Raw genomic sequence first — 25409 nt, forward strand, 5'->3', positions numbered from 1 at the left:
GTGCATCCATCCCTGCGACAAAGGTTACAAAACTGCCATAGGTTGGCCAACAACCAAGGCAACCATTCTCTAATGGCGTGGCTCATGGCTGCGGTACGCACCGTATGGGAACAGGCTGGCGAGCTGCCAGACACTGTGAGTCAATGGCAGTCATATACAGAACTTACACAAATAATCCGTGAAATGGGTATGAGACATGCTATTTTTAACCTCAACATGCAGGGCCCAGATGACGAGCTTTTTACTGCCAGCATGAGAGACCTGGTTTTGGACACTGCACCTGCGAGTGCTTTTGGATCCTTGGTTGCTATTCTTACACCGTATGTAGGGCGACGGATCCATGAAGTTACAACTGCCATGGCCACCCTAGGGGATGTTGAAAGCCGGAGGCGAAGGAAGTTAAGACAGGAGGTCCGCACAGTTGAGACCTGGAAGCCCACACCAAAGGTAAAGGGGCGAGGTCGCGGGCCTCAGAGAGTAACACGCGCACAGATGTGGCGTGATCTCGTGGCAGCAGGGGTTGATCAGGAAAAAATAGACCAGCAACCCAACGCACTCCTGCTTGAACTTTGGAAACAGTTGCGTCCGGAACAACAATTCCGGAGAAACATAAAGGAGGAGTCTGGCAAAGCGCGACCCGTGTCCCTCCAGGACTTCATGCAGCCGCTTGAGGCCGACTCCTTGCAGCTTGATTAGGGGTGGGGCCAAGGTACCCGGTCAGAGGGGACGAGCAGGGACCGGAGGCCCCACGTGGAACTGTCCATACATTGGTCCCCTTCGAATGTACAGAGGGTTTTGGCTCTAGTTGACACTGGTGCTGACTGCAGTCTCGTTTATGGGAACCCAGAACTGTTCCCCGGACCAGCAGTCTGCATTGATGGCTACGGGGGAAAAACTGTGACTGTGAAAGCTGTTTCCTTACCACTGGGTATAGGAAGGCTCCCTCCTCGTACCTACAAGGTTTATGTCTCCCCCGTTCCGGAGTATATTCTAGGGGTGGACGTGCTACATGGCCTGAGCTTACAGACGTCGGTAGGAGAGTTCCGTCTCCGGATCCGGGTGGTGAAAGCGGTGACACGCGGGCATGCTCACCACCCTCCTCAAGCATTGCCACAGCCCTGGCGCGTGGTTACAGTGCGACAGTACCGCCTGCCAGGAGGGCAGGAGGAGATTGGTCGTACAATATTGGAATTGGAGAAGGCACATATTGTGAGGCCAACGCACAGTCCCTTTAACTCCCCAGTATGGCCTGTCAAGAAGCCAGATGGGACCTGGCGAATGACTGTGGACTATAGGGAGTTAAATAAGGTGACGCCACCCTTGCACGCTGCAGTGCCTTCAATTCATGATTTAATGGATCGTCTGACTGTCCGCCTGGGGACATATCACTATGTAGTGGACTTGGCCAATGCTTTTTTCTCCATTGACATTGCACCCGAGTGTCAAGAGCAGTTTGCTTTTATGTGGGATGGGCGTCAGTGGACTTTTCAAGTCCTTCCGCAAGGATACTTGCACAGCCCCACTATCTGCCACGGGCTTGTGGCCCAGGATTTGGCACAGTGGGATCACCCATCCTCTGTGGCCTTGTTCCATTATGTTGATGACATTCTGTTAACCTCAGATTCTCTGATTTAGAGCAAGCAGCTCCCTCTCTTCTCCGCCACCTGAAGTCACGCAGCTGGGCGGTGAATGAGGAAAAGGTCCAAGGCCCTGGCTTATCCGTCAAGTTTTTGGGTGTTGTGTGGTCGGGTAAGACAAAGGTTATACCTGAGGCAATCATTGACAAAATACAAGCCTTTCCCCGGCCGACCAAGGTCTCCCAACTGCAGACGTATTTGGGTGTGGGGGCAGAGCCCCAGAAAGTAGTTTACAGGCTCTCGGCCTCACGTGGAGGGGTGCTGGCTCGGGTAGTAGATGGCCATCAGCTGTGGCTGATTGGCCGCCAGCTGTAGCCATTGAGCCATTAGCCACTAATATAACTGCTGCGGCTACGAAGGAGAGCGGAGGAGAGTGGAGGAGAGTGAAAGAGAGTCGCCGGTGGGTTGCAGACAAAAGGGACAGCAGGTCGCACGTCCAGTGAACCCAGCCTCCAGTGAGACCGTAGTGGTATGACTCCCCTGCCTATGGCTCCGTGGGTGTTCCTTTTTGGCCTCACCATATCCTGCGTTCTTGTATGGGGAGCGGGAGCAGAGACCCCACAGGCCGCCCCGCACGACAGTTGGTAAAATAACTTATCAGAAGCAGGTTTCATATATTTATTCAAAAGGTGATTTAACTACAGAGTGAAGCATTTTTAGCATTACAAAATACAGTAATGAAATCTTTTTTTGAAATCTTTTTTCCCTGCATTTCTGTTTATTACAATTTTTATAATTCTGAAGAGTCTCTTTTCTGAGGTTTTTCATGCATTCAGGTATTTTGCATGATGTCTGATGTGATCAGTAATAAAGGTTGCAATGAAGTAGTAGCTATGATCATAACCCTAGAAGACAAAATAGAGATGATAAGACATTTGTCTACCATTCAGAAACATTAATATTAGGGACATTAAATATATCTCTCGTCATTTAATTTACTTGTAAATAGTCAAAATATTACAACATGAAGAAAATTTATAATCAACATCAAGCTTATACTATTCTTAAACATTTTAACTGAATAATAAAAAGAGCAATACAAATATGAAGAAAAATTAAACATTCTGCACAGCCTAGTTTCTAGATGCTGCCATTTATATGCACAGAGAGGAAATAACATTAAATGTACTGAGTAAACATGTAATCCTATCAACAAGGACTTAAAAAAAACAACCAGAATTCAGAGCTTAGAAACACGGACAAAAGTTTCAACTCACATACGTAGCACATCAACATCAGTGAGGGAATGTTAAAATACAAAATAAGCATACATGCACAATATAGAGAAAGAACATGAAAATACCCAAAGGCTCTATCGTTGTTTGGGAAGTCAAACAGAGCCATCATAAATCACGTTAAGAATTCCACTTCCTACACAGTAAAAGCACATCATGTTTCTATTTAAGGAAAAAAGAATAATTCATGAAACTCAAACATCCTTTAGCAATAAACCAAACTGGGTAAAACGTTAGTAAACTCTTGAAAACTACCATGAAGCAGAGAGAAAATGTAATGTGCCAAGCAGCTGAGTTGAAACAGTTACCAACTTATCTGGCCAATTGAAACCACCTGATACAGGTAACTGGAGAGGCAATCCTTGCTCACCCTGTCACCTGAGTACAAGATAAGAGGTAGCTTTCAAAGAAAAAAGATCAAGGGTGTTAAACACCAGATAATTTTGGGGACAGCCCCCCACCCTCAAAACACAATCAAAATACAAACTGAAATAAACTGAAAGAGATAAAAGTCTAAGAAAGATTTTTAACTTTTTAACTTAATTTAGTAAATTGTCTCTGATGGAAGAAAATGGGAATTTTTCTAAGCCCTTAAGAAACAAAAATAGACCTAATAAAAATATCACCTGGGTTTCAGGGAAGAAGGTGGATCCCTAAGGTTTTGATGAATCAGTATGCAATGTATATCTTGGGAACAGCAGCTAATAAAGAGTTCTAGTTTAAAGTCATCAAAGTAACTTAAAAGCAATCTGTCTTCTAGTTTCTGTGGCTAAACCATGGAAGTGAATATGATAAGAGTGTTGTCAAAATTCAGGGTGAGCCTGGAATTAATTTGGTTTCACATTTCTCAATGATTAGACAAGTCCCAGTTAATAAGTTAAATTTAGAGCTAAAGGACAGCTTCTTATATAAAGAAAGAAACTTGAAGTAAAGCACTTTCTACCCATGTAATTCTTGAATTACTACGAGGTTCAACAGGCCCATGAGTTTCAGGCCAAAAAAACCTGTGAAATACAGTACCTTATAGCACCTGTCATTTTTCACAGATGAAAAAATGGATCTGACTGAAAATAGGCACAGTTGCAAGCAAACAGATACCTGAAAACACTTGGTAACAAAACCCTAATGTGACTGAGTATGCTGCATTTTTATACATAGTTTCACTGTATTCAGCACCTTGCAGTTTCAGGCACATAGTGGGTAGTCACCATTTTTGTTATTATTTATTAGAAATCTCAGGGTAAACAGTGACAATTTTGAGCTCTCAAGGGTGTACTGCAAGATAATAATGTATGTCATGTAAAATACAAAGCAAATGTCCTTTAACTTCCAAAATGATATTTAATGGAAGAGTCACCTTTATGAGAAACTGGAAAATGCCTCTCATGAAGGATCAAGATTTTTTTTTTTTAATAAATGTCAACATAAAGGCAAGAGAACACATTTGAATTACTGATGTCCTGGTAGATAGAAGATGCTTATATAATTAGAGCTAATTATGTCACTCTTGGCTAGTTTCAAGTTCTATTTATCAATAAAAAATGAAAGTGGCTCCTTTCATTATATTCTTTGAGTTGGTATGTCAAGCAGCTTGTCACTAATATATTTAGTGACACTTGAAAGGGCCTTACTTTCCTCTTTTACTTCACACTTTGAATGGAAAAACCCTTGTAATAAAACTCTCTTAAGAGTATAAAAAGCAGCAGTGCTCCAGCAGCTATAATGAACATTTATTCTAAGACGCAGTGTTTGCTTACATATTATCCAGACCCAATTTGAAAAGCTCAGATATGAATCCTTGGGTAAGTCTCATCACAGTACAAAGAAGAAGATTGTTGAGAGATATTCATTTGTTTATTTAATAAGCACTTCCTGAGAGACAACTGTGCTAAGCATGGGGTACAGACATGAGTGAGAGATCCCTGCATTTCTGAAAGTCTGTGTCATATTATTACTCTTCTCTAACAGGCAGGTGCAGAGGCTGAAAATCTCTGAATCTTCAAAAAAGGGCTGGAGGCTTGAGAAGGAAGTATAGCCTTGCTTTGATGTTGTTTCTGCAAGTTTTCATTAGGTCAATGAATTTTTTTTCCTCACTATGTAACTTCAGTAACTGAAAATAAGACATACTAGACCTTTCTTCTTCAGACTAAGGTTTGATCTTTGTATGTTGGCTATCAGAATTCGGCTACCTGTGCTTTTTCAATTTAGAATTGCTGAAGCCAAAACAGAAAAGGCAAAACAATATAAGTTAACAACCAAATAAATATCCCTATGCACTACCCTTCCCTCCTAATTTTTGACAGTTGATAGAGTATAATACAGACTGTGAGCATTTCACACCATTAAAAAGAGATAAAGGGATGAAATTGGACAAACCATACACGATTATACTAATTTTCTTTCTTCCTCCTTAGAGAACTTTCCTTCTTCCTTAGAGAGTATATATACTCTCTATTATTTTCAGCTAATTTAACGCTTCACAGCTCCCATTTCATAAAGAAGTACAGTTATACTATACTTATAATCAAATGATAAAGCAGATGCTAAGACTCTTAAATCTGAGGTAATATGAAGACAATGCAAGGCAGCCTGAAAAATCTGAAAGGCGCCACTGCCAAGGCACGTCCATTCAGTTGCGCATTTGATTACAGCAAATCTAAACCTCCTATTCCAGCTTCAGGTTGTGTAGTTCACTCTCAACCTACCCTTGTGGGGAAGAAAGTGAACAGAAAATATGCTTGAGCTAAACACTGTGACTGGCGATTTCAACACTTTCTCATTTTTTTTACAAGATCTGAATGCTTTGTCTTGACTCTTTATTAAGTATAGCCAACTACATTTTGTAGTTGCCTGGGATATAAACATTTAAAAAATAAACATGTTAATTTATTTTTTCCCTCCAAGAATTTCATCAGTGTCCTAACACTATGCTGTTTTTATAAGAAACTCCAAAGATTTTTCAGTCTTTGTTAGCAGGCTGAAACTTTACTGTAGTAACAACAGAATTTCCTGGCAGTCTTGGGGGCAGAAGAGGCATCCAATATCACTAGTGCCCAAAAGTTAGTCACTTGGTAAAAAACATGGTTTGTTACGTCACTTATAGCTATAGTTAATATACTTAAACACACTGCTGTGTTTACAATCAAATTGGTATTTGGATTTCAAGGTTGGTTATTGATCTAAAACATGTAATTCTGATGATAAATGTTTAAATCAATCTGAAAAATTCCATTACTTAAGGATGGATATTCAGAGACAACAAGGTATATATAAGGTATTAGTTTTTGACATATTTTCCCACATGATATATATAATAGTTTACCTGTTCAAAATATCAAGAAGATTCAAAAAACAGGGAGATTGCTAAGATCTGCTGCATAAGTTAGACAGATAGCAGGTTATGTACCTCTCTCTAATTGCACCCTTTGCTCCTCAGGACCACTGCTTCACCTTGCTTGGGAATGGTTATACTGATGACATTTGTAGTCAAATAACCTTGTTTCCAGTTCTAGTTCCATCATAAGTTAGCTGTGTGACCTCTGATAAATAGGTTACTTTTCTGAGCCTCTCCTTATCTGTAAAACAGGTGTACAGGAGTCATGTATGAAAACTCACAGCAACTGTCATACTTAATGGTGAAATACTGAGTTTTTCCTCTAAGACCAGGAACTAGACACGGATGCCCACTTTTGCTACTTACATTCACTATAGTACTGGAAGTTCTAGCCAGAGCAATTAGGCAAGAGAAAGAAATAAAAGGCATCCAAATTACAAAGGAAAAGGTAAAATTATCTGCTTACAGATGATACAATCTTAAATGTAGAAAACCCTAAATATTCCAATAAAGCTGTTAGAGATAATAAATGAATTCAGCAAAATGGCAGGATACAAAGTACACACACACACACCCACACACAGAATCAGTTGCATTTCTATGCACCAACAATGAGTAATTTGAAAAGGAAATTATGAAAACATTCGTAATAGTATCAAAAAGAATAAAATACTTAGGAATTAACTTAACCAAGGAGGTAAAAGACTTACACAGTGAAAACTACAAAACATTGCTTAAAGAAATGAAAGAAGACACACAAAAATAGAAACACATCCCATGTTCACAGATTGGAGACTTAATATTGTTAAGATGTCAATACTACCCAAAGCAATCTACAGATTCAATGCAATCCCTATCAAAATCCCAATAACATTTTTTTTTCCAGAATGGAAAACTCATCCTAAAGTTCATATGGAATCTCAAGGAACCCCGAATAGCCAAAACAATCTTGAAAAAGAAGAACAAAGCTGGAAAACTCATGTTTCCTGATTTCAAATCTTATTACAAAACTACTATAATAAAAACAGTGTGGTACTGGTATAAAGACAAACATCTAAACCAATGGACTAGAGCCCAGGAATAAAGCTTTGCGTGTAAGCTCAAATGACTTTTGACAAGAGTGCCTAGACCATTCAATGGCGAAAGGACAGTCTTTTCAAAAGATAACTAGATCTTTTGCATGTGGAAAACTAGATATCCACATGCAAAAGAATCAAGTTGGATCCTTACCTAACACCATATACAAAAATTAACTCAAAATGGGTCAAAGACCTAAATGTAAGTCCTAAAGCTATAAAGCTCTTAAAAGAAAACATACAACAAAAGCTCCATGACATTGGACCTGGTAATGATTTCTTGGATATGACACCAAAGGCACAGGCAACAAAAGGAAAAAATAGTCAAATCAGACTTCATAAACATTAAAAAATTTTATGCATCAAAGATAAAGCAACAGAGTAAAAAGTCAACCCACAAAAATGGGAGAAAAATAGTTTCAAATCATATACCTGATAAAGTATTAATATCTAGAATATACAGAGAACTTGTAGTATTCAACAACAAAAAGCAACCCAATTTGAAAATGGGCAAAGGACTCGAACAGGTATTTCTCCAAAGATATACAAATGGCCAATAGCATATGAAAAGATGCTCAACATCACTAATCATTACGGAAATACAAATCAAAATCACAATGAGATATCACCTCACATTCATTAAGACGGCCACTACAGAAAAAGAAAAAAAAGAAACAGAAAAGAATGAAGAAAATAAGTGTTAGCAAGGATGTGGAAAAATTGGACTTAGGCACTGTTGGTGGAAATATAAAATGGTACAACTGCTATGGAAAACAGAATGTAGATTCCTCAAAAAATTAAAAATAGAATTATTATATGATCCAGCAATTCCACTTCTGGGTATATAGCCAAAAGAATTGAAAGACTTGAAGAGATATTTGTATACCCACGTTTATTAGCAGCATTATTCACAAAAGCTAAATGTGGAAGCAACCTAAGTGTCCACTGACAGATGAATGGATAAACACAGTGTGGTATATACAGACAATGGAATTTTATTCAGCCTTAAAATGGCAGGAAATTCTGACACATCCCACAACCTGGATTCATCTTGAGAACATTATGCTACGTGAAATAAGCCAGACACAGAGACAAATACTGTATGATTCCACTCGTATGAGATACTCAGAGTAGTCAAAATCTGAGACAGAAAGTAGAATGGTGGTTGCCAAGGGCTAGAGGGAAGGGAAATGGGTAGTTAATGTTTAATGGGCACAGAGTTTCAATTTCAGAAGATAAAAAGTTATAGAGATGGATGGTAGAGATGGCTGTACAACATTAGGAGTATAAATGTATTTAATAATTAATAACACTTAACTGTACACTTAAAAATACTTAAAATTTGTAATTTTAAAAACTGAAAATAAAGTAAAACAGATGGACAGAATAGGGATGTCCTCTCCTAAGGACAAATAAGCTAATTGTGAAAACATTAATGTACCACATGACATACACATTGATCGAGATTTATTCAAACATTTATCATTATAATCACGTGTTTTAGATCAATGTGCCTGACACATTACCTTAAACTTGAATAAAAATGTTTTTAAAAATCAGAACTACATATAATTTTCAGTGTTTACTTTTCATCCTGAAGTAAAAATTCTGTTTATGTTATGTTCCAAAGCTTATGAAGAAATATTAAAAAATAAATAAATAAAAGCAGAATTTCTTTAATTAAAACTGTATTAGCATAGTTATTAGGTGAGTACTCAACAGTCAAAAGTATTTCAGTCTAGGAAAATTTGCCAACCAATAATTATTCTTAAACAACTAGAAATACCAAACAGTACAACAGATAGATTAGCAGCTAACTCAAACACTATAAAGTGCACATGTGTGTGACACAAACAGCACATAGCTTCTGAGGCTAAGATGTGTGCATAGAGTAAGGCGGAAGCTTGTCCTTTTTATTTTACTGCAACAATAACTGCATGTGTAAAGAAATATATTCAATAATGTTGAAGATTAAGTACTATTCAAGCATTAAACTTCTTGTTACTTAATGTTTTTACAGTGGGACAGAAAACTGCAAATACTTTTCATTGCCAAAACCTTTCCTACTTCTGTGGAATTTGGTCTTGGATATCACTAACTTAATAGGAAGGCTTTAACTTTGTCTTATTATAATTAAAAAATATCTTACTGAGGTAGCATTTCACATTCTAAAATAAGATTGAAAACATACTTGGAATTTTGCTTTTTATTAGTTATTTAAAAGAAGCTAAGGTTTCCTTATACTTGCCTCTTGTAATCTAAAAACAACAGGGGTTTTCTTTTCTGTACAGGCAGCTATGAAGTTATCAGGTAGTAACTGTCCATCTGAAAGAAACTGGTCATCTTTTCCTTGATCAATTAGTATGTCCAGTTGAGAACCTGAATAGGACTTCACAAGATGAGTAGCATCATAAGCCTATAAAAAAGAGGAATATTGAAAAATAAATTTAAAAGTGTCTAGAGGATATTCTTCAGAATATACTATACTAGAACCAAACAGAAACTTAAAGTCACTTAAGCTCTAAGGCTGACTAAATTGGAAATAAGCTTTTAAGTTGGTTTAAAATCTGACTTCCCTGGTTTTTATTTACAAGGTTTTCAGAACTCTATTTCCCAATGCTAGTAGCCTCTTCCCTACTTTCAAGCAGTCCACGACCAGTGGTAAGAATCCTGTATCTCAAGCATTCTTCATAGTATATCCTTTTTTCTCCTAAACCTTTAAGGTTCTTAATCATCTCTCAAGTCCAAAAATAAAAACCCATAACTCTTTTCTCTGTAAATTCCTCCACAAATTGACTATTTCTTCTAATTCCATTATCTTTTTCTATTTCCAAATATTCTCTATTTCAAATAAATAGTCATTTTTTTTGTCTCTTCTTTTTAGCTCTAATCCCAGACATAAATACACTCAGCTCTATCTTTTCCTATTGAATAGCACAAAATGTCTGCTATCTCCATGAGCTTTCAGGAAGACTTGATTTGGATAATCTGAATCATATTAACAACTCCTCATATTTATTATCTGAGCAGTTATCACATTACAATTTTATATTTTACCATCCACCTTTAAATATTGATTATTTGTATCTATTTATTAACCACAATTTTTATGCATTGATCAAGAAAAAACCCAAAATACTTCTCCTTCTAAAGAATCATGCTTTTTAAGACTTACTTTCTTTAATCTTAAAAGGAGAGTGGAAAGGGACCTATTAAATCCAACTAGTTCTCTGTTCTCATAATTCTGCATGGCCTCCTTATAGCAATAGTAAATTAAATAATAGTCTACACACAGCATAATTAAGATAATGAAATCTACTGCCAATGGAGAAAAATTATATACTTAGATTTCTTTATAGGTTTCCTGTGCCTCTGCCTCTCCCCTCCTTCTCCCAATCACCTGGTCTTTCCCCCACATCTTCTATTAGACCATAAGCACCCTGTAGATAGGAAGGGGTCATCACTTTCGTGACATAAGATCTCAAACTCTGAACAGACTGTACACGTGGCGAGGGCTCAAAACACTGATGTATGTACACTGTCAGTTCTCAAAGTACCTAAATTAATCTTTTCAGCACTCTTCCAGTATAATAAAAATCTAAGCCTAAACAAAACAAAATTCTAATCTAGAGAGTAAAGAACTAACCCTCCAATGTGTTAGAATTTCAATGACCAATCTTAAAACAGGGGTCCGTGTGTAAATGACACACAACTATAAGACACAGCTATAAGACTTTTTCCCCCTCGAGTATTTTCTATTTATTAATGTGAACATGGTGATGAGTTCATTTATAAAATATTGAAACTCTTAATGGAGTTTGCAAATGGCCCATGTCTACACAAGAGTAAAATGAGTTTCAGGAGAAAGAGCCATTTTTATTTTCATTTTGAAGCATCTGCTCCTATGCTAGAAAAAGCAATCTTGCTGTTGGGAATATTGTCATAAATGTACATTACAAAATATCTATTTTTAAAGACAAATCTAGAATTTAAAATTCAAATCTGAGAGATGCTAGAGAGATACAAAATAATTAAAAAGCTAGGTCTCATGGTTCCTATTGTACAATTGAGCATATAGTTAATAAAAGGCAAATCTAAATTTAATAATAATATGTGGTATTTTTGAAAATGATAATATAGAATATTAATTTAGAAATAAAGATAAATCGATCATTAGCAGGAAAAAATGTAGCATCAGAATATCTGGCATAATTCAATACAATCAGAAAGTAGGGTTTTTGTTATATGTTTATACTTTTGTTAAGTATTTTTAACTCTGGATTTATGACTAGGCCAGGAATATAAAGTCTGCAGTACACAGCTTTTAAAACAAATTTGAAAACTTCAGAATGAGTATTGAGATAGCCATCTACCACCTACCTTCCATTTACTTTGATCTGTTCCCAAATATCCACTAAAGGCCTTTTTGCCCCAAGGACAGAGCACTGGATTGCAAATTGGAGCAAATGCTGAGACAGACTTCAGAAACAAAAGAAATTTAAAAACAAGTTACATGTTGCTAAATCAAATATGAACAGATACTTGCAACTTCCTTAAAAACTCAAAAGTTATTTGCAACTTGCCATGAAAACCCCCATGAATAATTTTCCTTTTGCTATATTATGGGCCTAGATTGTAGGTGTCTCCAAAACACATCTTTTGTGTGTTCTATTAACAGAGCTAATAAAGTACAGGTGTTAAAATAATGCAAAGCAATACATTTCATTTTTAATAAGTAAGGCACAAATGGAAGTTTATATTCAGTTTCTACTCCTATTTTCCACGTAAAATTAAGGTGTAGTAATATAAAACAGTTCATGCCTACCTTTTTGAACAGGTTATTAAATCTAAGATACATTATTTCTCTCCTTTTTAAAAATACAGTATAATATTGTGTTCTGTGCAATGTTGTCACTGGATAAGGTGCAGAGATGGAATTTCTCAGTTTCAGAGTGTTTATCAATGTTAGGTTTTATCAATGTCTACTAGCTATTTTAAAGGACAAAAAAATTCAACTAAATTTGAGTTTTCTCCCTCAAACACAATAAATTGATTACCTTTATATACAAAAAAGGGGAAACTAAAACCCTTATTTAAAAAACCCACTATCATGCCATGAATTAATTCAATTTTATAATAAAGCTTACCAAAAGGAAAATATTTGGTGCCATAGCAAGAAACTGCTATGAGAAATATTTTCATTTCTCAGTGGCACACCACAAATAACTAAGTTCTTCCTAAGGGAAGAAAATGGATTAAACAAATCCTGAGGTCTCTGATAGCCTTGTTATTTTAAAGACAGAAGTGATCTTAAGATGATCACTGTCTTCAACATTTCCTTTTCAACATTTCCTTTCCTGTATGCTGCTCTACACAGTATGACACTCAACATACAGTGGTTATTCCAACTTGGCTCATTTAAACAAACAAAAAAGTAAAGCTTCAAAGCTTCAAATAAATGAGTAGGAAGGCTGAGAGTAATATTTTTCAGTCAAGCTGCATTCCAGTCATCAGAGGCATTAAGAACAGAATTTTTAAACTTTTACAAATCATGAATATCTTCGCCCTCAGAAAATCAAAATCAACTTTACAAAGATATTCCTGGTAAATATATAAGTAAATGATACATACTGTCACAATAACATTAATCAAGAATAACGGTTAGGAAAGAAAACTTCCTAGGAACATATAGTTTGAATTGAAGCAATGAAATATAAGACACAATTTACAATACTTCTAATAGACCAACAAGAAACCACTGTGACTGAATTCTTATCCTTCTGATTCTGTAGCATACACTGTGTGATCAAATTTCATACTCCTCCCCACCTCTTGAAATTCCCAAGACTTCTAGAAAAAAGTAGCCCCAATACTACAACAATATCCTAATTTTAATCTTTGAAGGTTCCTAATATTATATTATCCAAGAGAGATACTTGTCACTAGAAGCTTAAGTAATCTTACTTTGTATTTTCCAGGATTCTTTAAAGCACAAATCAGAGCTCCATGGCCTCCCATGGAGTGGCCAAAAATAGACATCCTTTGGGGGTCCACTGGAAAATTGGCATTTATGAGTTGGGGAAGCTAGAGAAAATTTAATAGTGTGACAAAAGATATGAGAGAAAGTTTAGACTTTTTTAGAGTTATACAAAATTACACAATCAAAACTTCCAAATCAGTCTTACAATGGCATGAACCAGTAAAGATTAAAAAAAAAAATTCAGGTAAACAATGGTAATTATATATCACTGGAGAATATATGGTACATCTTCCTCATGAAGCAACTTTAAGAAGATGCAGAAAGAACTTTAAATGTCCTAAACTCTTGATCTAGTAATTTCACTTCTTGGAATCTAGTCTAAGGGAAAAATCCTTAAGGGGAAAGAATTATACACAAAGAAAATCAACACAATAATATTTATTATGGTAAAAAAAAAAAAGTAAAAACACAAGTATTCTACATTAGAAAAAAGTAAATTATGGTATATGACAGAATGTTGTGTAACTATTAAAATTTTTACAAATAGATTAGAATACTGGAAAGTATTTATTTTTACCATGAAAAAAAGAACAAGATAAAAAAAGTTTTACAATTATATTAAAATGAGTTATACAAAAAAACCTGGAATATACCAAAACACAGTTGTTGGGGGGTGACAGAATTATGGGTGACTAAACTTTTATATTATTGTTTCTGAGTTTTTATGATATGGTACATAGTATTAATTAAAATCATATGAAATTTAGAAAAATGCATAAACTGCACACAAATATTAATAAAAGTAATGCTTTACCACTTATATTTTGTAAGCCTTGATTACTCACTATAAAATATGTCTGAATGAACCAGCTGCCAGAGAAATAAAAAGTTTTTCATCAATTATTTTGTTTGCATAACCTAGGCAGTGCATACAGGTATCAATATAATTGTTAAACTCTAAAACTGCACTAAGTGTTAATTAAAATGGCAGAAAATAGGATTGTAATGCTAGTAAATTTTGGAATTTTCACTAAGATAATTAATAAATATGTGTCAAGAAGATTCAACAATACCATACCCTGGTTTAAAATTCTCAGGACTAGAAAGACTTTCTATAAAAAATCAAGCTTTTGGCAGTCATCAATTAATAATTACAACATAAATTACCTCCTCCGTTACATAAGAGTACATTCTGTAGTTAGTTTTCCAAGGTTCTTCAGTGGCATTCACATAAAACCCAGCACCAGTGCCGAAGTCCCAGCTCTCATCTTCTCCTTTAATGTTGCAGCCACCTATCAATAAAAAATTCTGTGGTTTCATCTACTCTATCATAGTGGCCCATGTTTAATAACACATTTTTAAATGAATCTCAAAGTTCACTTGCCTTAAAGCTGTTTACCAAATATTTGGGCTCTCTTCTGCCTTTTGGGGCACATACTTCCCGGCCCTCTTAAGTGGGCCCACGTGACTAGTTCTAGCCAATGAGATGAGAAAGGGCATGCCCTTCCAGGCTGGGGTATTCACTGTCAAAGTAAGGCGCACTGGCCTTCTATTGATGAAGTTCCCTCCTATATATATTCTGAACATACACTTCTTCACTCTGTTTTACCTGTCAAAGGGCTTGTATTCTCTTTTTACCTTTCAGAAATGCGTTGAGATTCCTTCTCTGATGACCATGCCCCCATGACCAACACTTCCATATCTCTCCTTATCCCTTACAAGGGAAGGGAGGCAAATTCTTGTGCTCAATTCACTACCATGAACTGGAAGTGTCTCCTTGTGTACTTTGGAATTATTCCATCATGTTTCCCCTATTTACCCATCCCTCAAGGGATTTTCTTGTATTCTTTTTTAATATATTAGGTTTTATTTTATATACTTGCATGTAGTTAAAACGCCAACCAATGGGATGTTAAACAGAATTACACTAATATGTAGAGTAATTTGACGGAAACAACCTCTTCATAACATTCAGTCTATACATCCAGGAATATGATATTTTTACATTTATTAAAGTCTTCATTTAGGCTCTTTAGCAAATTTTATGATTTTTAAAAATAAATCTATTTTAAAAGTTTATTCCTAGACATTTTTTATTTTTGATGCTATTTTGAATTAAAATTTTTATTACATCTCTAGCAAGACATGTCTTGCTTTTGTGTAATATGGCTTGTGAAAGGAAATGCACTTTAAGGCCAGCAATTTAACTTCCAGATAGCTTTAGCTGCCATTTAAATTCCATTTCCTGACACTTCTAGGATCACAAAACTAGTTTTAACGATCTGATGGATTAAGTTCTCCAATGTTTGATATTCTCATTTCTCTAATGTAAACATTCTAATCATTTATATTAAAACAAATATTTGTTTAACTATATGATTATTTGGTGACTAACAGAGATGAGAAAATACATAATTATCATGTGACCTATGGAATAGAAAAAATAATTTCCTATGCATTGTATGTTATTTTGACACTAGTGCCAATATGATATATTAATTGAGTTGTTCAAACTCTGTTGTGAAGTGTCTCAACCGTAAAATGGGAAGAGCAAAACTATTCCCTCTCATAAGAGTGATGTCATGAGTAAAATTCACAGGAAAATGTATATAACATAGTATTTTAGAGTCATGATGTCACTTGAAAGATTAATAGAGATAATAGTAAAAATAAGAAATGAATTTTATAATGTATACATTATTCCACTTATAACTTAGTCTTAAAGATTTATATTTTTACAAAGGCTTTCTGGAACAAGAATACTTACGAGGACTGGTATCTGGAGCAATGACAACAAGGCCGTGTTCTGAGGCAGCCTGATGATAACCAGATTTTGATATAAAATTCTGTTCTGTGCAAGTTAAACCTGAAGATCAAAAATATTGTTATTCTATATTGCAAATGGTTTATAAACTATAATATTTTTATACTACAGGAAAATCATCTCACTTGATATTATCAAAAAAAGTTTAGAAATAATTCTGAAGAAGACACTAAAGTTCCCTTTCTCATAAAATTTATACAGTATTAATCTAAGATCTGTCTTAGGTTAAATGCTCCTATAGCTGTCCTTTGAAAGTCACTCATTAAAGATTCAATTACTAAAATCCTTAGGACCAGATATGTTTGGGAATTCAGAATTTTTCAAGCTTGTGGAATAGCAATATGGAACATAAAACAAATATTACAACAACTCCAGTGGTTTTAATTAAACATGTTACTATTCATGAATCAAAACATAAATGTTCACAGTAAGTGAGATAATATCATAGTCATCATAATACAAATAAGTTAATACTTTTACATACAAGTAGTTCACAGCAACAAAATTCACCCTAATCATTTTTGTACTACTCCATGCACTAAGAAGAGAGTAAAGGTCATCAGACACCATCCTTAAATTGAGTTTTAGCCCTAGTTTTTACAACTGTTTCTGCCACTTTTCCTACCTCTATGCTTTTCACTTATGTGATAGGAAAGATGACTTAATTCTCATATTATAGGAGTCTAATACTATAATGATGTGAGAATGGCCAAGAATGAACTGGCACTAGATGCCTGAGCTGAACAGCACTTTTCCAGTGGTCAATGATAAATATCCCACTACACCTGATAATTAGCAATGTCAAAGTTTATAGACACACATGATGCAATATGAATTAACCCTTTTGCTGTGATGTTCGTTTATATTCAAATGAATATATCCAAAATTTTTATACACAAAAATGTCATTTATATACAAAGCAGCTCAAATTGTTATTATTAGATGCATAAAATACTCAAAATATCAACTTTTTGTGGATTTTTTTGTGGATTTCTGACACATTTTGAAAAAAAATAAACTTGAAATCAATTAACGCAGCGAAAGAGTTAACTACAGAACACTTTTATAGTTTCTATGTATCCCCTAACAGCTAGCACAGAAACTTATGAAATGATTGCCCAATAAAGATTAAATTAATACATAATTATAAGAATAAAACCTTATAAGTATCATTGGATAATGTTATGAGAGTTTACAGTTAAGTAAACTGTTAGGACATACATACTTTCCCTAGTCATGACAAGAGAACAAGGTCCTCGTTTACCACCATGTTCCTTCCCAATACATTTTCTAGAGATACTAGAGCCATATCGTAGTGGAGAACTGCCCCAAGTACTAATAAAACGTTAGCAATTTTGCTGACCTTAACATAAATGTGTTCAAAGGAGGCAGGGTGATATGGTAGAAATCATATTACCATATAATCAGGATTTTGGATTTCAGACAGGATCTGTTTCTAAATGTCCCTCAGTCACTTACTAGCCAAACAAAATTGGGCAAGTAACTCAAATACTCTGAGCCTCAGTTCTTCCACTTGAAAAATGGGCATAATATTGCCTATTTTTACCTTATAGGGTAGCTATGAGGATTAAATGTGGTAACATATATAGAGCCTTGAATTGTGTCTGGGACACAGTACCCAGTAACTTGCACAAATCTGTTTCAGAGGCCAGAGAAAATTATTTTTTCTTTTACATAAATTCCTCGATGAAGGTAGTAGGGACTGAATTCTAGACTCAGAAATGAAGATAATTCTACCATTAGGATTATTCTCAAGAGTATGGAGATGGTTACTAATTAATAGCTACTTGACCAACTCCACTTATTTTATATGGAGAGTTGTCTTTTGTGGAACAACTTTATTGAGTTATAATTCAAATGCCATACAATTCACCCATTTAAAGTGTATATATAGCTCAATGACTGTTAGTATATTTATAATTATGCAACCATTACCACCATCTAATTTTAGGACATTTTCATTACCCCCAAAAGGAACCCCATACTCATACATTAGTGGTCACTCTCCATTTTCTCCTCACCCTCTTCCCTTAGCACCAGGCAACCACTAGTCTACTTTCTGTCTTTATAGATTTGCCTATTATGGGTATTTTATATAAATGGAATTTAACAGTCTTTTGTGAATGGCTTGTTTTATTTAGCATAAAGTTCTCAAGGTTCATGTATGTTGTATGTAGCATCTATGAGGACTTCATTAATTTTATTATTGAATAACATTCCATTATATGGATATACCACATTTTATTTATCATTTCATCAACTGATGAACCTTTGGTCTGTTTCCATTTTTTTTGCTACTATAAATAATGTATGATATATGAACATTTGTGTGCAAGTTTTCTTGTGGACATCTTTTCAATTCTCTTGAGTATACAGCTAATAAAGGGTTGTTTTGATGATTGCCCTGACTTGGGCAATTGAAAAAGAAGTGAAATAAATGTAATTCAGTAGGTCTAAAATGATTCTCGGGATAAATAAGAGTAGACTATGACAGGATCCTAAAGTCTTTTATAAATGGGTTAGAAAGCACACCAATAAGGCAAGATGAAAGAGTAAGATAAACCAGTTAAAAAGAAAAATAAACTCCTTTATAAAACTCAAATGCATAACACTTACCAGACAGCCAATATAGTGCAGGGCATTTTCCAGTTTCTGCCTTTGGTGGTAAGTAGATAGCAAATTTCATTTTGCATTTCAGTTCAACACTATAATTTTAACAGTCACAACAACAATATAAATCAATGCTTCTCATTAGTAAAGACAGAAACAAAATAAGTGACTTAATATCCAAATTAAGTGATTCCACCAACATTGAAGGAATATACCTTAGACCTTAAAGAAAGAATGGGGCCAACTCAGCATAGTGATCTATTAACCAACTTGAGCCTATGCTGTATACAAAACAGTCATTTTGGGCAGAATAAAAGAATAAATGTAATATCCTCAATGTGGTACTAATATTATTAAAAGAAAACTTTCTGTTTTTAAAAAGATGTATGAAATTTTATAAAAATTGAATTCTAAAGATTTTTAAATAACATGTTTGCTCATGTACATTTCAATGGTCATCCTTAATTTGCTCTGTATCACTAATATTTTATTAAAATCACTAATATCATGGCTAACTAATTTTGATAAAAAACAGGTATTTTTTTCCATGTGAAAAGTAATTCATACAACAATGATCTTTCATGGGTTTATTTAAAGAATCAAACGGATGGAAGCAAAACAAGAGATATGTAAAATGGCATCTTTCTGTAGTTACCTGTCATGTTCAAAAACTTTCTGCAATCCCCCAAAGCACTTGTTGCTGGAAATCTGTTTCAACGCCATTTTTTTCCTATTAGTGAAGATTAATCTCTTTAAGTTGTAGAGAATTAGTTCCTGAAAAATTTGAAAAACAAACTGTTTTCGGGTAAACTGTTTTTCACCTAGAATTTTTCTTCACATGCTAATTTTCTCAGATAAATAACATAAAGAAACCAACTTTCATACACACATTTTCATTTGTTACTCACTTTAAAAAACTTTAGTATGTCATTACCAATTTACTAACAAGTTTGTGTGTGTGTGTATGTGTGTGTGTGTGTGTGGACTGTTTCAAATTCTTTTTAGAAAGAGGCAGAATATAAATAAGTTACTAATTGATTACATTAGCTTAGAAGATTAAGGATTGTTAATAGCTTACCTGTTAACTGTAACAAGGGAGTCAAAAAATTGGTATGACTGATTATGGTTGATTTTAAAGTAGGAGGCAAGTGATATAACAATAACGATTTTGATAATAATAACAGGTAACATTTATTGAACACTTACAGTGTGATAGGCACTTTTCTTTATGCTAAACCAGATCAAATTATTCATCCTATGAGAATTTTTCTGAGAAAGTGATGCACAACTGTTAGATCAATGTTTTTCCTTTTAAAACAAACCAACAAGTTAAACATAAGCCTGTTCTAAGTGCAATTAAAAGTGCAGCTTGTCATCAGGAAATTTTGAAGTTTGGGAATTCTTTTCTCTCCAACAAATCTTTTAAATTTTCATGAATAATTTAAAACTTAATTGTTAAAATACCACATATTTTAAATTTTTAATAAATACGAAAAGAATTGGAAAACCATCTTTATCATAAATGCCTACTGAACAAAGAGGAACCAGACCAATTTCGATCTGTATCTCTCAAGGAAGGATTTCCTTCCCCTCCTTAATATAAATCAGTAAGCTGTACACACTAAATAAAAAAAACCCTCAGATACTAAGAATAGGTATTACCACTCTGCTAGTCCGCTCAGTAAAATATTCTACTGTATGCTGATCAGATGCAGTGTTAGGGTTACTCCTCAAAGGTATATAACAATCATCTTAAAAGCTAATTTTGGAAATGTCTGCAAAATTCTAAGTAAGATGTTTCAATCCTACCTTTCATCTCATCAATAAGTAAAGCTGGGATTTACTTATGGAAAGCTGGGATTTGAACCAGAAAATCTGACATCAGAGCCGTTATTCTTTGATGCTATGCTCTCCTGCCTCCCTAGAGGGTCTTTAAATACTCTTTTACTTTGAGACATTCTAAGATTGACTAATTTTATAGGAGTTGTACTACAGTTACAGACAATGAAATCACCTTCTATCCACAGGTTTATGCTTTTAATCATAAAAGATAAATTCTTAAACTGCTCACTAGATGTTATTAATTACTGAATATTAACTTCAGCTATTCTTGTTCATAATCCTATCTTAAATAATGAACTAACAGAGATAGATGTATAATTTTAACATATATACACGAGACAAAGGAATAAAATTTATTTGCTTAATTATACTATAAGGAAATCCTATTTTCTTAAACCTAGTAGGGACTGTCTGCTTTCCCTAAACATGGTACACTGAGCCTGTATCTAGTACATAAGTGGTACCAATAATTATTTGTTCAATTAATGAACAATTAATTTTTTAGCTTCTTACTAACAATAATGTGAAAGTTTTAAAAATTACCTTGTTCTTTATCTCTATTATTCAATACTTTGTTATTCATCTATTTTAGTAAACTCTATTTCCTCTGCTCTTTGAATGTTCTTTTATTAAAATTCAAAATCAAATACTTCCTATTTGGCCAGACAAAACAAAGTTAAAATACTATTTTTTAAACTAGCAGAATGAATTAAAAAAATAAAAGCCTTTTAACTTTTTTTCCCTGGCCACCCATTTTAGAAACTATCTTCAATTATAAAATCAAGAAAAAAAGTTAGGCTCAATAAGAAATATGACATAAGCTAAGAACTAGATAAGATATACTATGATTTATGATAGGATACACCACACGATTTATATTTTTCATAAAAAATTTGTTATGGACAAATAATATGTTTCAAACCAAGTTATTAGATTTTTCATCCAACTTTCAAAGTAACACACAAGAAATAAAACTTAAATTGACCTGTCTAATTGGTGCTTTTTTGTCTGTACCAAAGGGTAGATAATCCTGGAAAAAAAAGAGACAAAGTGGTTTATAAATGGGACATACTTTTCACAACAAAGGTTATAGAGACATGTATAGTAGAGTACATACTCTCAACAGAGGTATTTGCTTTTCCTGAGGTAGGTGATTGTCTACCCTGAATATGGCAGCATGGAAAATGTAGCTATTGGAACAGCACCAACACTTCACCTTGGTCCTTAATCTAATTACCTTAATATCTATTTTGCCACAAGGCCTGGTGTTTGGTCAAAAACTTTTGCTGGAAGTAAGATTCCTATAAAGAAAGCTTTCTTTTTTTCTTTACTTTAAAAAAAATATATATGTATATGTATTTATGTGTGTGTATATATAAATATATAAATATATATATAAATATATATATGTATATTTTAAGTTTTAAAGTGTCTTTTGGAAGTATGAGATGTAGTCAACTCCTGAGAGTGAAGAAAATAGGAGTGAGGACTAGAAAAGTAGAGAAAGATAAAAAGCCTAGATCTGTCTGACCAAGAGTTGTGGGTCTAACTTGTTATGCAGAGAGGGAAACAGAAGGAAGAGATAAGAACTTAAGGATTCCTGGGTTGACTGGCTGGGAAGGAAGAACTTGTGAGAAACTGATTGGGCTTATGAATGATGCTCAAGTGACCATCACAAACAAACAAATAAGTAAAAATTTACATAGTATATACTAAGTGTCATTTGTCTTACAGATGTTTCATTTAGGTTTTAGAACAGGTTGTGTGGGAGAAATGGAGTGATAGGGTAAGGTAGAATACTAAAAACTAAAACAACCCCCCTCCCAAGAAAAACCCAAAACAAAAACAAAAAACAATTTCATAGTACCAGTGGGAGTTACACGATTTTCCTAGAAAGTCAATAAAATGAATATCAATATTCTTTAAAGAAAGGTTCTCTCAGTGCACTGTACATGCAAACCATCAGGTAAACAACTATAGGAAATGGTCTTTATTCACAAAGCATGCATTCTCCCAAAAGGCCATATTGTCAAATATTACTTTTCTTCCCTTTAGTTACTGAAGCTAAATGTCAGCCACTTCCAGAAATCTGTGTTCTTTGCATTTTCCCCCATTCTTTCCTGCTTCCCATGAGTCTCAAAAGTTTTCTATATATCTCTCTACCAGTGTTTTTGCTCCCGTTCTCTTGGAATCCTTGGACTTTGTTCCATTTCTTCATTTTCAGTGTGTCCCACATCACTGCCTCTTAATAACCTACACAAGTTTTCTCCACATCACGGGATTATGGTACTGCTGACCAACCCTTTGTTCAAATACTCTCCTCAGAGAACACTCAGGGTCTGGGTTTTTCTCTTCTTTCTCCTCCCATGGCCCTTTCCTTTTCTCTTTACACACATTTCCCTAATTCCCATTCCCTAAGTTTCAACTACACTTTCTGGGTGAAAGAATCTATCTAAATCTGCATCTCTAGACCCAATCATTCTCAAGCATTAATGCCAGAATTTAAATTTCTTCCCGGACCCTTCTAAGATATGTCACTGGCTAGTAAAACTCAACACATCTGAAATTAAGCTTTTATCTCCCAGCTTCAAAACATTTTTTTTCTTTCCTTTTCTTTGTCTTTCTTTTTATCCATGCTTGTCTTGCCCAATCTGTGGTCTTAAAGTTACCCTTTCTTTGAATTTCCACTGTCACCATCCTAATTATACCCAAGAAATTAAAACTTAGCCTCTTATTGTGTTTCCTTCATGTATGCCTCACTACAATCAACCTTGTATAGAAGCCTGGGGCTTTAATCCATTTAACTTACTGCTCAGTGGATACATACATGTCACGTCTTCAGGCCAAACATGACCGACATGAAATTGTTAGTTTAATTAATTTTTTATAATTGTGATAAAAAGACACAACATAAAATTCACTGTCTTAATCATTTTTAAGTGTATAGTTCAGTAGTATTAAGTATATTCTGTCAATTTAAAAAAACATGGTTAGCTTGTTCACATTAACTGCCAGATGAGAAACGCTTCACTACGTCCATATATACGTCCATCACATTTTAACTGTGTACTAAGCACATTCTCTTTTCCATCATAAAAATTCACTGGGCTTGCCCATATATGAATTTTTATTTAGCCTGGGGAATAAATGTAACATCCATGAACTCCACAAACACCTTAACTCGGCTCTTAAAATTGTCTTCAATAGTCCCACACTACTTTTATGGCCTCACTTTCTATTTTTTTACTTTTAGTCAAACTCAATTACGTATAATCCTAGTATAGCCTGGATGTTTCTACGGGGTGGCTTTGTTCAATGGTATAATGGTTCTACAGCAGGTTCCGGAGCCAGCCTCTCTAGGTTCAAATTCTGGCTTCACCACCTACTATTAGGTTGTTACAAAAGTAATTGTGGTTTAAAAGGTTAAAAATAATTGCAACAACTGCAATTACTTTTGCACCAACCTAATATCTAATGACTTTGGGTAGGCTGTGTAATTTTGTATGCCTCGATCAATTTCATAGGGTTGTTCCCAGGACTAAATGAGTTAATTCACGTGCTGCTTAGAGCACTGCTGGCTATGTGAACACAAATGTTATGAACACAAATGTTAGCTATCATCATTCTCGGTATCTTCGAATAACCTCCTTCAAAGTCTGCTCAAATGCCATCTCCCTGATGACGCCATCAGAAATGACCCCAGGACCCTACAGAACTCTGACAGAGCACTTACAATACGAACAGACTTCCTGAGTCTGCAAGTGCGTCAGGCGATGCGGGACCCCCGGCACCCCCTGGTGCGTGCTCCTGACCTGCACCCTCGGGTGACCAGCCCCGAGTCGTCGCCCTGACGCGGACCCAGCCCGGGGTGGCCCGCCGGTCTCTGCCTCCTGAACCAAGCACCTCTAACTACTAACTCTTTGTGGCTTGTTACTCAGTAAACTGGGTACAGTGTATACATTTACTTCACGCGCTGGTGGTCGCGTGTAAGGGCGGGAAGTCTTTATGAAAATGGGAAAAATCTATGGAAATGTAGAAGCCACGGGATAAACCGGCAGCTTCCCCTCAGGATGCGACACCCCCGAGCGCCCCGGGTTACACATTTTTGGAAGCTCAGTAAAAGAAAAGGAATTTGGGACGAGGCGCTGGGCCTCCGGACAAGGTCCTCGCTCCAGCGCCCAAGCCCTCGGCCTCCCGCCACGGCTCGGTGGCGTGTTGCGCCCGGGGAAACAGTCTCCACGCTCCCGCCTAAGGGACTCGCCGCAGGCCTCAGCGTCCGCCCGACCAGGCCCCGCTGTGTCGCCGACGCAGCCGAGACCCAGACAGGCCCAGGCCATCGGGCCCCTGCGCAGACCCAGTCTTACCTGGTGTGGCTGCGGAGGCAGAGAGAAGAGAAGCAGCCCAGGAAACTGCAAGGCGGGGCCTCAACATGGCTGCTGGTGCCGCCCACTCTGGAATCCGCCCCCCATCGGGTCCGCCCACTACAGGTCTTAACCCCTGAGGCCCTTCTCCTCGTCCCCGCCCTTCCACGGCCCCGCCCCGACGGCTCTGCCCCCCGCTGTCCCCACTGTCCCCACCCCCTCCCGCTAGCTTTTCTCAGCAGCCCCAAGGAGGAGGCTCCTCCTCCTGACTCTGCTGGATTCCATTCGTCAAAGATCCGCCAGCCTCGTTGGCGTAACCTCTTTCCTGAGGCAGCAGGAAAAGGCCAAGGACCAACTTAACTCGTTGACAAAATTTCCTCGAACCTCTTTGAAATAAGTTGTTTAGAAACCAGGAAGTAATTTCAAGCTTCCTCCCCACCCCTAAATCTTTCCAGTTCACCCACTTGGTAGCTGGGGTTAGAACAAGGT

At 35.7% G+C, this 25409-nt stretch overlaps 1 protein-coding gene across 11 annotated transcripts; it reads right to left on the bottom strand.

Annotated features, from left to right (window-relative positions):
* Positions 1-2241: 2241 nt before the first annotated feature.
* Positions 2242-25099, bottom strand: ESD (esterase D). 11 transcript variants are annotated; one of them, XR_016019155.1, is made up of 12 exons: positions 24924-24941; positions 21545-21589; positions 19924-19986; positions 19373-19491; positions 18724-18812; positions 16030-16128; positions 14430-14554; positions 13247-13366; positions 11663-11761; positions 9531-9698; positions 6279-6447; positions 2242-2482 (listed from the first exon to the last, which is right to left on the bottom strand). XR_016019155.1 is itself a non-coding variant. In XM_019753561.3 (11 exons), the coding sequence occupies exons 3-11, from the start codon at positions 19969-19971 to the stop codon at positions 2402-2404; spliced, it is 948 nt and encodes a 315-aa protein (XP_019609120.2). In that variant the 5' UTR covers positions 19972-19986; positions 21545-21589; positions 24924-24942; the 3' UTR covers positions 2242-2401. The 11 variants fall into 11 exon arrangements, 10 of the variants coding, with proteins under 10 accessions (XP_019609120.2, XP_088648902.1, XP_074186063.1 ...); XM_019753561.3 differs by lacking the exon at positions 6279-6447 and having other exon boundaries at positions 24924-24942; XM_088792776.1 differs by having other exon boundaries at positions 2242-6447.
* Positions 25100-25409: the final 310 nt, after the last annotated feature.

Source organism: Rhinolophus sinicus, chromosome 16, assembly GCF_057876585.1.
Source record: "Rhinolophus sinicus isolate RSI-liver-muscle chromosome 16, RSI-T2T, whole genome shotgun sequence".
In the NCBI taxonomy this organism is placed as follows: domain Eukaryota; kingdom Metazoa; phylum Chordata; class Mammalia; order Chiroptera; family Rhinolophidae; genus Rhinolophus; species Rhinolophus sinicus.

Bases quoted from the DNA above. Each gene is read 5' to 3' on its own strand.
- ESD (XM_019753561.3), bottom strand. From the start codon at position 19,971: ATGAATAATTTGATCTGGTTTAGCATAAAGAAAAGTGCCTATCACACT. The intron at 16,129-18,723 runs GTAAGTGTTATG...TTTGATCTTCAG, and splicing joins TGCACTATATTGGCTGTCTG to GTTTAACTTGCACAGAACAG. The intron at 14,555-16,029 runs GTAAGTATTCTT...TTTTATTGATAG, and splicing joins TGCTCCAGATACCAGTCCTC to GTGGCTGCAACATTAAAGGA.